This window comes from Haliotis rubra, unplaced genomic scaffold, assembly GCF_003918875.1.
Source record: "Haliotis rubra isolate DU_JTF1 unplaced genomic scaffold, ASM391887v1 Scf47, whole genome shotgun sequence".
In the NCBI taxonomy this organism is placed as follows: domain Eukaryota; kingdom Metazoa; phylum Mollusca; class Gastropoda; order Lepetellida; family Haliotidae; genus Haliotis; species Haliotis rubra.
This window is the reverse complement of record NW_025767157.1, coordinates 1,394,293-1,406,847: the sequence shown is the minus strand read 5'-3', so window position 1 is coordinate 1,406,847 and position 12,555 is coordinate 1,394,293. Positions and strand designations below refer to the sequence as shown.

The window sequence follows — 12,555 nt, the reverse complement described above, 5'->3', positions numbered from 1 at the left end:
TCTTCTTTCATTTCAGCAATATTTGTCAGATTTTTCTTTTTGACACTTTCCTTCATAAGTCCACAAACATTTTCTGTTGGATTTAGGTCAGGGCTATAGCTGGGCCAATCTAATAATGTCATATTTTGGGTCCGAAACCAGGCCTGTGAATGCTTTGAACGATGTTTTGGGTCCTTGTCCAAAAATGTCCATAGAGCACGTGAGCAGATGGAAGTAAATGTCCCTCGAGAATATCTGTGTACCGCTCACTGTTCATATTCCCTTCAAATACACAGAGGGGCGTTGCCCCTAACACACATATGCCACCCCACACGTTAAATTTCGGACTGTACTTTGGGCGCTGATACAAAGCTTTTTCAGTTTGTTTGCTCCAGAATTTCAGTGTATTAGGAAACACCCACACAGAACTTTCATCTGAGAAAATCACATTGTCCCAGTTAAAATTTCTATGCTGTAAGCACCAGTTCAACCTTCGCTCCTTTTGTTCAGGTTTCATGATCGGTGATGGAATTCCTCGACTTTTCTGCCAACCCATTGCATGCAGCTCAGTTCTAATTGTCTCCTTACAGACAGCCACTATTCCTCTATCAATCATATCCAGCCTTAAATTTTCTAAACTCCTTCGTTTGTTTTTTAGAAACAAGAATACCAAGCCGCCTCCTGTCACGACAGTCAATTTTCTGGGCCTACCTGCACCTCCCTGGTGCTCAATGCCATATCCATTTGCAATATTTTTCAAAACACGATAAACAGTGGACAAAGGGATGCCTGTTCTACTTGAAATCACTTTAGCTGATCTGATGTCCTTATTATAATACTCTAAAATCAACTTCCTCTTCTCCAAATCATCCATACTGAGGATCACTGAAAATGTCGTCTGCTAGCAAGTAAACAAAGGGGGATAACTCTTCACAAACTAATGAAAAAGTATTAACGGAGTTGTCTCTCTTGAATGAAACCAAGCATTTGATAGCTGGTCAAGGTTGTTTATACTAGAAATCCAATTAAACATATTCCTAAAATTCTCAATAATTTCTGGTCATACTATATATGATATATTCCATATATTAATAGATTTGCACAATATTTGCCATGAAATTCTTCTCCAGGGGGCTAGTCCCTGGTCATGTTTGCGCTGCAACAGTTTTAAACTTGATGCACTCGGTTGATGTATTCAAGTATTACATTTAACGTACAAAACATCGAAACATTGTTTTTTGTACTGTGGTTGTGTGTGACAATTTGTATTTGAAATAAAGGTTATTATGATGTCATATGAGACAACATTGTATTTTGGTTCACGAACGTGATTTTATACAATGTTATAGATATCACATTGTATATTAAATAAGCTCTTCAGAACATGGCAATGTACAGTAGTTGGCCATAAATGAGTCATCATTAGTGAAATGTCCATAGACTTACATGTTAATTAACTGTTGCAAGAATAATCTTCATAAAAATTCATAAAATGAGTAGAAGTCATTTCATTTTGATATTTTGCAAACATCTTGGAAATCATCTTCAGCTAGTGTACATAATTTCCTTTCATATTTCCATTGATTAGTAACCGAATGACAAGCACCATGTATAAGTACAACTTTTAATCTATCCCATAGACAGTCATGTTAAACCTGATTGGTATGTCTGATATGTTGTTTAAATAGTTGCAGTTTTCTTAATAATCATCGGAAAATTGAATGGAAATTATGTGTATGTAGCTGAGATGAGTTCCCAGCTGGTAGATAAGTATTGAAAGCAATCCGACCGAAACTAAATTTATGAAAATTATTCTTGCATGAGTTAATTAACATGCAAGTCTATGGAAATTTCACTTATGGACAACTACTGTAGATCGTTTTTGCTAGCGCCTGATTAACCTTTCAGCGAACCTTTTTATTTTTGAAATTCATTTTGATTTGAAAAAGAAACCAAATAAAGGCTCTGCTGCAACGAGTGTTAACGGTACATTTCGGTCTTCCCAAGACGACTAACAAGGAACGCAGAAACGGTCGTAAAATCTAACCGATTGCAAAAAACCCTGTTTTATGGGGAGGTAACTCCCATAACAATGTGCTGAAGCCATGGCGGACCAGACAAACAGTTGTAGTCACAATGGCAGAGATTAAGACTGCGTTGACTTCGTCAGGTAAGCGCATTTATTGCGGACTCGTTCTTTTTCGAGCACTGCCCTCTGTTGTATTAGTTTACATGAGACATTTACTGTGCTGTACCACACACAACACGAAATAAAAATAGGATTACATGGATATCTTCCCCCCAGTTTTCGCTCACTCTACAATTTGAAGTGTAATAAACACTATTTTCATCAATGTATGCCACGAGACTATCATGATAGAATTATTGTACACTCTTATTTCATAGAATATTATCTATTAATATTATTATTAAGTTACTAGACATTAAAACCTTTGAGAAAAGACGACTTATCTTCAGCTGAAATCACTTGATGAGTTAATATGTACTTTCTTCATTGTTTTAAACACACATTTCCATGATAAAATAATAACATCCTCTCAGGAAAGAGTTCCTTCCGTTCCCCCACTTCTTTCTTCCGCAGATTAACAGAGGTAACACAACGTGGTTTGACCCTATGTATATGTTGAATCCAGGACAAAATCCACCCGGACAAAATCCACCCCAAAATTGCAACCTAGGACAAAATCCACCCCTAATAAAATCCACCCTAAGAAAAAAACAACTAAGGACATGTTAAGTCACAGAAATGAATTTTATTCATATCAGTCATTCATAATCGATAACAAAAACAACCAAAATACATATGTAAGCACATTTTCTTAGGGGGCTGACCTCTTTCGGACCTGTAGATGGCTGTACCGCAAGACCGTTGTCTTTTCTCAGACAGTCGATGAGTCTCCACACAGTAGGGTGGGAATGTCCTATCAGTTTCTTAAGCGGCGTGGTTCCAACCTTAACATACACATTGTTTGTAAGTAGATTATCTCAAACTCATTTAAAATAAACAGGATGATCTCAAACTCAATGAAAAGTATGTAGATGATCTCAAACTCATTTAAAATAAACAGGATGATCTCAAACTCATTAAAAGTATGTTATATCAAAACATGAGTATAAAGGGCTCCAATCAGGCTTGCAAAAACATCTAGGAACAACAGCCAATTAGGAAAACGTAAATGCTATCAAAACAATGCTTGAGAAAAACAACTTGATCAAAGATCAGGACACACTAAAACTTTTAACAATAGCAATTTGAGAAGGGTGGATTTTGTCCATTTTTGTGTTAAGAAGAGGTGGATTTTGTCCGGGGTGGCAATTTTGGGGTGGATTTTTTCCGGGTGGGTTTTGTCCAGGTGGATTTTGTCCGGTCACTGTATATGTTGTAAATGTAATTAATTTTGGGGCTTTTAGTAATTTTTGTGGGTTCTCTAGTAATTGTTGTGTTAGGTTTTGTTAATGATTTTAGTGTATGTTTATTTCTAAATATTATTTGAGATGGGGAACGGGAGGAACTCTTACCGCCATGATCAAGCAGAGATGTTGCAGAACTTAATCAAAACAAAAATGCAAACATGGGGAATGCTTTGATTAAGATACATGCTAAAACTTAGAGAAAGTTTTATCTTATCAGTAGCCTATTTGACATTTTTATCAAACTACTAACATATGAATGATTTTTCAAGGTACTAGGAAATTTGAAAGGGCACTTCCAAAGTAGCAAACAAAGTGTCAGTATGACAGCGCGTCCTGTCCCCAGGGGGAAACAACCTGTGTCCCAGCAGTACCAGTTTGGTCCATGGACGCTGACAAGCACAAAAAGTCACATACTTGAATCGGAGGGACATGAGAGAGAAAAGTAGGTAGAACCACTCATGGATGTAATGCTTTCTTTGAAATATGTGTGACTGTGAGGGGCTAACATCTGACACTGAACATCTTGTTTGTATCTTGATATGAATTTTCCCATTTATTCATCACATGTTCCTTACAGTTGATCTATTCATGACTTCCTTTAATACTGAGAAGGTGGGTCAGCCTTGTGTTTAAATTTATTCACTTGTAATTCTGATGGTCCTGGTTTGATGCCCCAATGTAGCCAATGTGTGAAGACCATTACAAGTTTACCTCCTCGTGGATAGTTACTGTTTTCTGCATCCAGTGTTATTCCAGATGATCAAATTAAATATTTCATGTTCTCAAGCTTATGTTTCTAGTTCATATTTTTTGCCTACATTTTCTCAGATGACAGATATTTGGTGCTGGTTTCTTTGCAAGTAATAACTACCTATTTGTGTCCAGGTTTGAGAGTGAGTTGGAGCTACCACAGTTGCCGGAGATGGTGTTTGCCGACAACACACTCAGTCTTCAGCATCAAGGTGGTTTTGGACTTGTCTTCACAGCTCTGGGGGCCCTGAAGTTGGTGGACGCACACCAAGACCCCTTGAAGGTGGCTGCTGCAGCAGAGTGGCAGAACGCACGGTGGGTAGAGTTCTACACAACTCCACATTAGCATGTTCCAAAATGACCATGAACTTTAAATCCTTGTGTCAACAGCTGCACATTTTATGAGCACCATTTCATGCTGTTTGTGCCTTGAACTGATCATGAGTATCATATGTTTTCCATAGAAAGTTTTCCTGTGATACGTTGTGCTATTTTGATTATTCAGTATGTTGTTTGATGTTGCTATGGCCAGGTGTGCAGGAAGCTAGATGTGAATAGTACCTTGTTTTCAATATCAGGATTCAGATGGTGATTTCTGAATTTGAGAATTATTTCATATCGGCTTGTCACTTTTGTAATTTTGGCGACAAGATAAAAAATGCCCTGTTCTGTATTTTTCATACTTATTGTGATTAATATTTCAAGTTATCATATACCTGTACAGGGCTCGATTTAAACTTGCACTTGCTACTATTACAAAGTGCAAGCTTGTGGCTAACTGGGTGCAGGTCAATTTCTGCCTTCTGAATAAAACATCTAAATAATTCAATTTATTCCATTCATTACATATTGCCATAAAAGCAGTGCAGTGAGAATTTGGCTGGTGCAACTAGGTTTTACTCCCCACTGGTGCAATATACCAGCATATCTTATCGAGCCCTGCTGTATAATAATCTACTAAATGCTCTTGTGGCTGCTGGAATTTCTGCCCCATACTTATGTTTCTCCCTCTTAAGATCAACAGTGATTGAGTGAGTTTTTCAGCATCAGAATATTCACATATATGGGGCGGTCTGTAAATAATCAAGTCTGGACCAACAAGCCAGTGATCAACAGCATGAGCATCGATCTTCACAATTGGGAACCGATGACATGTGTCAACCAAGTCAGTGAGCCTGACCACCCAATCCCGTTAGTAGCCTCTTAGGACAAGCATGGGTTACTGAAGATCAATATTCTAACCGGACCTTCAGGGGTCTAAGATGACAAGTCGCTACATGACTATACTGTCTAACTTATCACAGCGACTAACGGCATCGGGTGGTCTGGTTTGCTTACTTGGTGGAAACAGTTCATGGTATCCCAATTGCCTAAATAGATGCACATGCTGTGGATAAGTGGATTGTGTGGTCCCAACTCAATTATTTATACAGAACTCTGCCATAAGGCTGTAAACAACAAACAAACATCAATCTTCGGCAACTATGGTATGGTTTGTATGTACAGTGTATATCGTGTGTGTCAGCTCAATCACTGCTCACTGCTGACCGAAATCATAACTCTTGTGTATTATTTGTGTTTCTACTAAATGCTCTTGTAAATTTCAACCATAGTTACAAGATGACAATCTTAACATGACTATACTGTCTAACTGGCGACTAACGACATCGTGTGGTCAGTCTATATTGGTTGACACATTTCATGGTATCGCAATTGCCTAAATGTGCAAACTCAATTATTTGTGTTTCTCAAAATCTTGCTGATCATCCTGTGAGCACATCAATCTTTAGAACTATGGTATGAAGCCATTTGATATCGGACCTACTCACCTGGCTACAGAATGTTGTGAAGCTGATTACTGGACCTACTGGACAAGCTAAGCCTGGATTACCGTGGACAACCAGCCTGGGTTCAAGGTCAGGTGTCACCAGGGGATACCCCAAAGTTAACCCTGAAATCAGTATGTACGAACTGAATTGTAAAGTCAGTAAATGACCTCACAAGACCAATGAATCAGGTTTAAGCAGGTTTTGGTTGACAGCGACAAAAGGTACCACAGTTGGTCAATTAGTGGCAACAGCAATCTGTAACAGGAACCCCAAAATATATCAATGCACACCGATATCCAGAAATTTTGACTGTCTCCATTCTCGAATCTGGATTGGTGTTGGAAGCTGGTAGGAGTTCAGGGTTTTTAGATAGGTAATCAAACTGCACTTTACAAGTAAACATGATGTACGTGAGGTAGAAAAAGGCATGAAAATACCTTTGTGTTGGCTCCTATGCAACACAACCAGTCTCCTTGATGCTGTCCCAGCTAAAATCAATGAAGCCGTGTTAATCCTGTAACCTAGAAAGAACCTGGGAGGATTATCTCCCTGCATGCAGTAGCAGGTGCTTGTTTTATGACAGACTGATGCTGCTGATCTGAACCTTGTTTTCCCCTGAGATTTACCTCTACTATCATTGCAGGTCACACCCACATCTGAGAGAATAGATTTGGAAAAACTCAAACTTCGGGAGAAGATAATGTTTTACGATGATGTCCTGCTGTTCGAGGATGAATTATCAGACAATGGCTCCTCCATTCTCAGTGTCAAAATTGTAGGTTTGAGGTTTTTTTCTGCTATGTACTTTTCAAACTTGCTGTGTTGCAATATATTGCCATTATTATGATTAACAAACTGCTATGTTGATAGTCAAGGTTTACCTGAGTTTCATACTTGATAGGATGGTATGCACTGAAATTGTCCTGTTACAATTAATGAGGATAATGTTGCATTTGGGGACATCAGTTATCATGTTTCTGATGACAAATATTGTGCTTAATATATAAAAACAAATTATGTATGATATTGGAGATAACAGCTTCTAAGACATTTTAGATTTCTCCAAATGATTAGTAAAACATAGTGGTTGGAAAACATGATGGTAAAAGAAGTGTATTTAATGTGGTGTTGGAACAGCGTGGCAGCATGAGATCTGTTGTCAAGTTATTAAACGCACCTAGATAAAGATCGGGAGTTGTGCCGACATGTAGCCTACCAGCCCTAGCTGCATGTGCGATTCTCCTCCCACACTTACTCACTCACTCTCCACACTTGTGGTGATATGCATCAGAAATGCTGTTCTTCAATGTTAACTTTGAAGTATGGCATATTGAGAAAAGTAGTATGAGTATCAGAGTCAGAATTGTGTAATGTCGTCAAATAATCTTTTGGTGTTTGAAACATTATGTATTTTATTCCTTAACATGAAATATACCTGTCATTATGTTGTTTTGGTGTTGTGTGTATGGTATTCTGTATGCCTCTGTTGTTACAACATTGAATGTATACCTTGTAGGATGCAGTGGGGATGTAATGCTAACCATTTAGTGCTTCATAGGCAGCTTGAGCTGTGTACTCCCCAGGGAGTTGAGAATGAAAAATTGAGCGCACACTCATTCATTGACAACAATTACACTACCCTTCATGGGTATATTGATATGTTGCTTTGTGCTGAACAAGCCAACTGCTAGTGTTAATGAGGAAAATGGATTACAAAATATTGCTGCAGTGGTCATGGTCTGGCGACTTGTGTTTCAGCGTGTCATGCCAAGCAGTTTCTTCATACTGTTGCGGTTCTTCATGCGTGTGGATAATGTGATGATCCGCATCAACGATACACGGATATACCACCAGGTAAACCTACACGTGACAAGCCATTACCTGGATACGTCCTCTACTGATTACTGACTGAGCCTAATGTAGTGGTTAAAGCGTTTGCTTGTCACACCGAAGGCTTGGGTTCAATTCCCCATATAGGTACAATGTGTGAAGCTCACTCGCTCGGGGCAGTGGGGTAGCCTAGTGGTTAAAGCGTTTGTTCGTCACGCCAAAAAAACAGGTTCGATTCCCCACACGTGTACAATGTGTGAAGCCCATTTCTGGTGTCCCCCGCCGTGATATTTCTCTATTATTGCTAAAAGCGGCGTAAAATGAAACTCAGTCAGTCACTCACTAGAACTTCTTTCCATATGATCAGGCTTGTGCAATCAAAATTACATCCTCAAGTAGAATGTTACAAATTGAAAATTACATCCTCAAGTTTGTTTCCTGAAATTATGCTCTTTTGTTTGATGGCATGTGTCGTATGTCGTTACTGACAATATCAATCATCAGATGATCTGGTCTATAGCTGAAATATTGCTGAGAGCATCAGGAACAATAAACACACACATTTGTTGGAATATTTCAAGTCTGCTATGGCTGTGCCCCCTATGTCAGAGTGTGATGACAATTTTGTGTGTTGTGTTTCAGTCAGTCATGTTGTCATTGTCCACAGGAGGTCAGAACTACATCCTTGAGGTCAGTTCACAAAGCAAGGATGACAAAGTTGAAAACCTCAAGGTATGTTTAAATTTCAAAGTGTTTCTTGAGCATTGATCATGTTGATAAGTCAAATTCTCTTTTTGTGAATGGATAACCTTTGGTTTGTTGACTAGTTATCTCCCTTTGATCATTCACTCAGCTGATTGTTATGTGCATTAACATTATGCAGTGTTTGGACTGGGTTTATTATTTCAAGTTCACAATTTTGCATTGACAGGTTATTTCATAAACATGCAATTTGAAATGTAAATTGATTTTAAGAATGATGATGGCTGGATGTTGTCAGATTCATCTTAAGAGAGACCAAAGGTCAAATAAACCAGAAGCAACCAGTGCTATTGATGTTCCTTATATGGAGCTATCAGCATGTTTCCTGAACTCTGGTGCTGCTAATGACTTGTGTTTGCTTAAACTAAATGACATCAGCTCGGAAATACATGATAGTGATGATCACTAGAGTATGGCTGTACTTGCTGTTGTTCATACAAGGAGATACCACCATGTTTTTCTGATCTCTCATGTGTGTCTGTATATGTCATTTTAGAAAGCTGTAGAGATGGTTAATGACAAAATGTACTAATAAATACACTGTGAGGAGGTGTGTCCTTTTAGCACACCAGAAACATGATCATGGGTTTGAATACAGTGTTTATAGGTTTGTCAAATTGGTAACCATCAGACTTGAATCACTTCAGTTCAATCACTCACTCACTCAGCTTTAGGCTTTGTTCCCACCAAGCTAAAATACTGTTCAAAGTAGTGTTGAACCATGCTTGCTCACTCACAGGGGGTGGGAGTGGGAGTGGGAGTGGGAGTGGCGGGGTGGTAGCCCTGTGGTTAAAGGGTTCGCTCGTTACGCCGGAGGCCTTGGTTCAATTCCCCACATGGGTACAATATGTGAAGCCCATTTCTGGTGTCCCTCGCCGTGATATTGCTGGAATATTGCTGAAAGCAATGTAAAACTAAATTCACTCACTCACAACTCACTATAACCCATGGCAAGTCCAACATCACACAGTTATCAGATAATCATTTTGTTTGTCCACAGGTTAGCTCACACCTGTTCACAGATCCCAATGAAATCAACAAGCACCTGCCACTGAGGGCAGAAACCTTTGAGAAGTTGGAATTCCCAGAGGAAGTTACCACATGCGAGCCAGACTCCACTGTAGATACTACATGACGATAAACTGGAAGTGCTGGCACCATTGTTGTAGATGTCGGCACCATTATTGTGTGTGTGTGTACTATGTATATATATGTATGTGAAATAGAAATCTTCAAATCTTGATTTGTTTTGCTGAATCAGGGTTCTTTCTTGAACAATATCTCAATGTTTTTACACAGATAATTTTACAATAAAATGGAAAGTAAGATTGTGATTATGTATTCCATGTATGAATCTCTCACAGGTGTCATGTGATTAGCGGTTTCAAAGCTTTGAGCTTAGTTCTGAAAATATGTCATGTGTTTAACATGTTTATGGTATCTTCAATTCAGATGCTCATGCTGTTGATCCCTGGATTGTCTGGTCCAGACTCGATTATTTACAGACCGCCGCCATATAGCTGGAATATTGCTGAGTGCGGCGTAAAACTAAACTCACTCACTCACTCACTTAAACCCTGGTCGATATCAGGATAACTGGTTCACAACATCCTGTGCTTGTTTTGAGAGAGAGCTGAACCAGGTGCTTGGTGACTTGGCTGATGGCGGGATGCTGTTTCCTGATGCAGTGTTTATTCAAGAACGAACAAAGCACCACAGTTCAGTTATCTATATTTCGCTGTCATGCGTTTTCCACAACATTCCCGTAGTCATGTTACCTTTTCATATGTTTACAAAACCAATGCTTGTGGGATATATACTGAACAGCAAAAGAAACGCAAGTTTCGAAAAAATGAAATTTCATGAAGGTAAGCGTTCATGTTTATGGAACGTTCATGGTAAAGTGACATAATGATCCCAGATGAGATGATGTCATGCAATTTGACGTCCATACGAACCATTCACACCAACACTGCAGCAAAACCATAATTTTAGCATGTGCGTCGACGGTTCTGGATGGAAAGCATGCATTTCACTCTGAGGTATTCTTTATAAAAGTTTGTGTCAAAAAACAGTTCATCAGTATTGACGCTGGGAGGTGTACACGCCACACAAACGATGCCTAGACTAACGACTGAGCAGAGGGGAGTGGCCATTGCACAGAGGTAGATCGCAACCGCTGTAGCTAGGCAATTGGGCTGTCATGTTACCACATTACACAACTTGCTCAACGTCATCAGCAAACCAGGTGCTGATGATCGTCCCCGTACCGGACGGCAACGAGTGACAACTCATACGCAAGAACAGTTCATCCGGGTCACTCATCTAAAGAACCGAACTCGAGCAGGAACAGTAACAGCAGCCTTAGTTCTTGGGTAAAGTGGAGCAGTGTCCAGCGATACGATTAGGCGTTGTCTTCGGGCTTTTGGAATCCACTGCCAACGGCCATATGTGGGGCCAGTTTTGACACGTAAACAACGCCAGCATCCCTAACACAGCAAGGGTGTTGATGGATCATCTGGCTCAGAACAACGTTAACATTTTTCCATGGCCGTCTCTTTCACGGATTTGGCTCCCTTTGAACATTCTTGGACGAAATTGGACGGAGGATTGGGGCAGGTAGACAGCCACTCACACTTGCACAATTGGAATACAGATTGGTGTTTGAGCGGAACCAGTTGCCTCAGGCAGTCTTTCAGACTCTAGTGAACTCAATGAGGCCACGCTTAACGCATATTGTGTGCAAGCTCAAGGTGGCTATACGCGCCACTAAAGAGACTGTCACTTTCCACGTTCAGGGGTATCTCCATTTGAACTTATTGCAATTCAATGTCAACAGCAACTTTCAACTGTTAAATTGACAGTGTTTTCTATAGAATAAATGATTAGACATGATTTTGATTGTCTTCTATTAAAAAACTTTACAAAAAGCTAGACTTGCGTTACTTTTGCTGTTCCGTATATTTGGGATTTTACTCCAAATCCCCTGAACAGATGCGTATTAGACAATGTCCCATTGGCAACGATTAGCAAATCATACGGTAGATTTAGGTGTTATATCATAAGGACATTTTGTATATATTTTATGTTTTAATTTTCATAATTATTAACTAAATCTAGACCCAAATTTATTAATGAATTTTTTCGTCTTTCAATATTTCCATAAAACATGGGTAGGTATTTCTGTGGTTGCAATATCACATTCTTAGTTCATAAATCATGACAGTTAGAATGTAGAAAAACATACGTTACGTTATCTTCCACGTAATTGTTTCCTTCAAGGATTTGAGGTATGTGTTGTGTGCAGTAACCAGTTCCGCTTTTTATTTGCGCAGCATGCTATATAAGCACTAGCATACAACTGTAGACAGGAGTCGAGTTTAAGAAATTCCTACATCCACTGTTGAAGAGTTCGATCTTAGTTAAGATCACGATCTTAAATCCATGTTGTCTTACAATCGCGCTAAGATCGGCTTTGTGCAAGTGGGTTAGGGCCATTGTATGGTGATTGTAAAGTTGAATAGTAAAGTTGATTGTGGGGCCCTAAGATCGATTGTAACTAAGATTGCTCTATGCAAGTGGCCCCAGGTGTTTCATGTTTTTACTATTTGTTGGGGAGTTGGCTGTCAAGTGAAAAGCTATATGAACTGAAATCCTTGGAAGAAATTCAAAGCTTTTAAACAATAGAGGGACTGGTTGGTTGGTTGAGTCATCACTTTGTCAGTTGTACCCATCAGATTCAGGATGAACTGTTTTTGGTTCTATGAGTTATCCAACATACTATTTCTTACACACATATATAATTTGGTGGGGAACATAAAGACTTCCTCTTATTGTTAATATTATTCATCTCCATCTCCTTCCGTATCCTGGTCCTAGTGGTAAAGCGTTGGATACTGCAAAAGGGTAGATTTCTGGTGTCCCAGCTGTGATGTTGCAAGCTAAAATGTTTGAAACAGTCCTTCCGTTT

The 12,555-nt window shown here is 39.2% G+C and overlaps 1 protein-coding gene across 1 annotated transcript; it reads left to right on the top strand.

The window, feature by feature from the left end:
• The first annotated feature begins 2,068 nt into the window (after nt 1-2,068).
• On the top strand, nt 2,069-9,828 carry LOC124290597 (TIP41-like protein). The gene is given in 10 exon segments (XM_046727357.1): nt 2,069-2,149; nt 3,727-3,856; nt 4,300-4,479; nt 5,927-5,945; nt 6,001-6,080; nt 6,637-6,644; nt 6,647-6,768; nt 7,752-7,847; nt 8,490-8,555; nt 9,586-9,828. Coding segments are annotated over 10 exon segments (870 nt in total). The 5' UTR covers nt 2,069-2,115; the 3' UTR covers nt 9,721-9,828.
• Nucleotides 9,829-12,555: the final 2,727 nt, after the last annotated feature.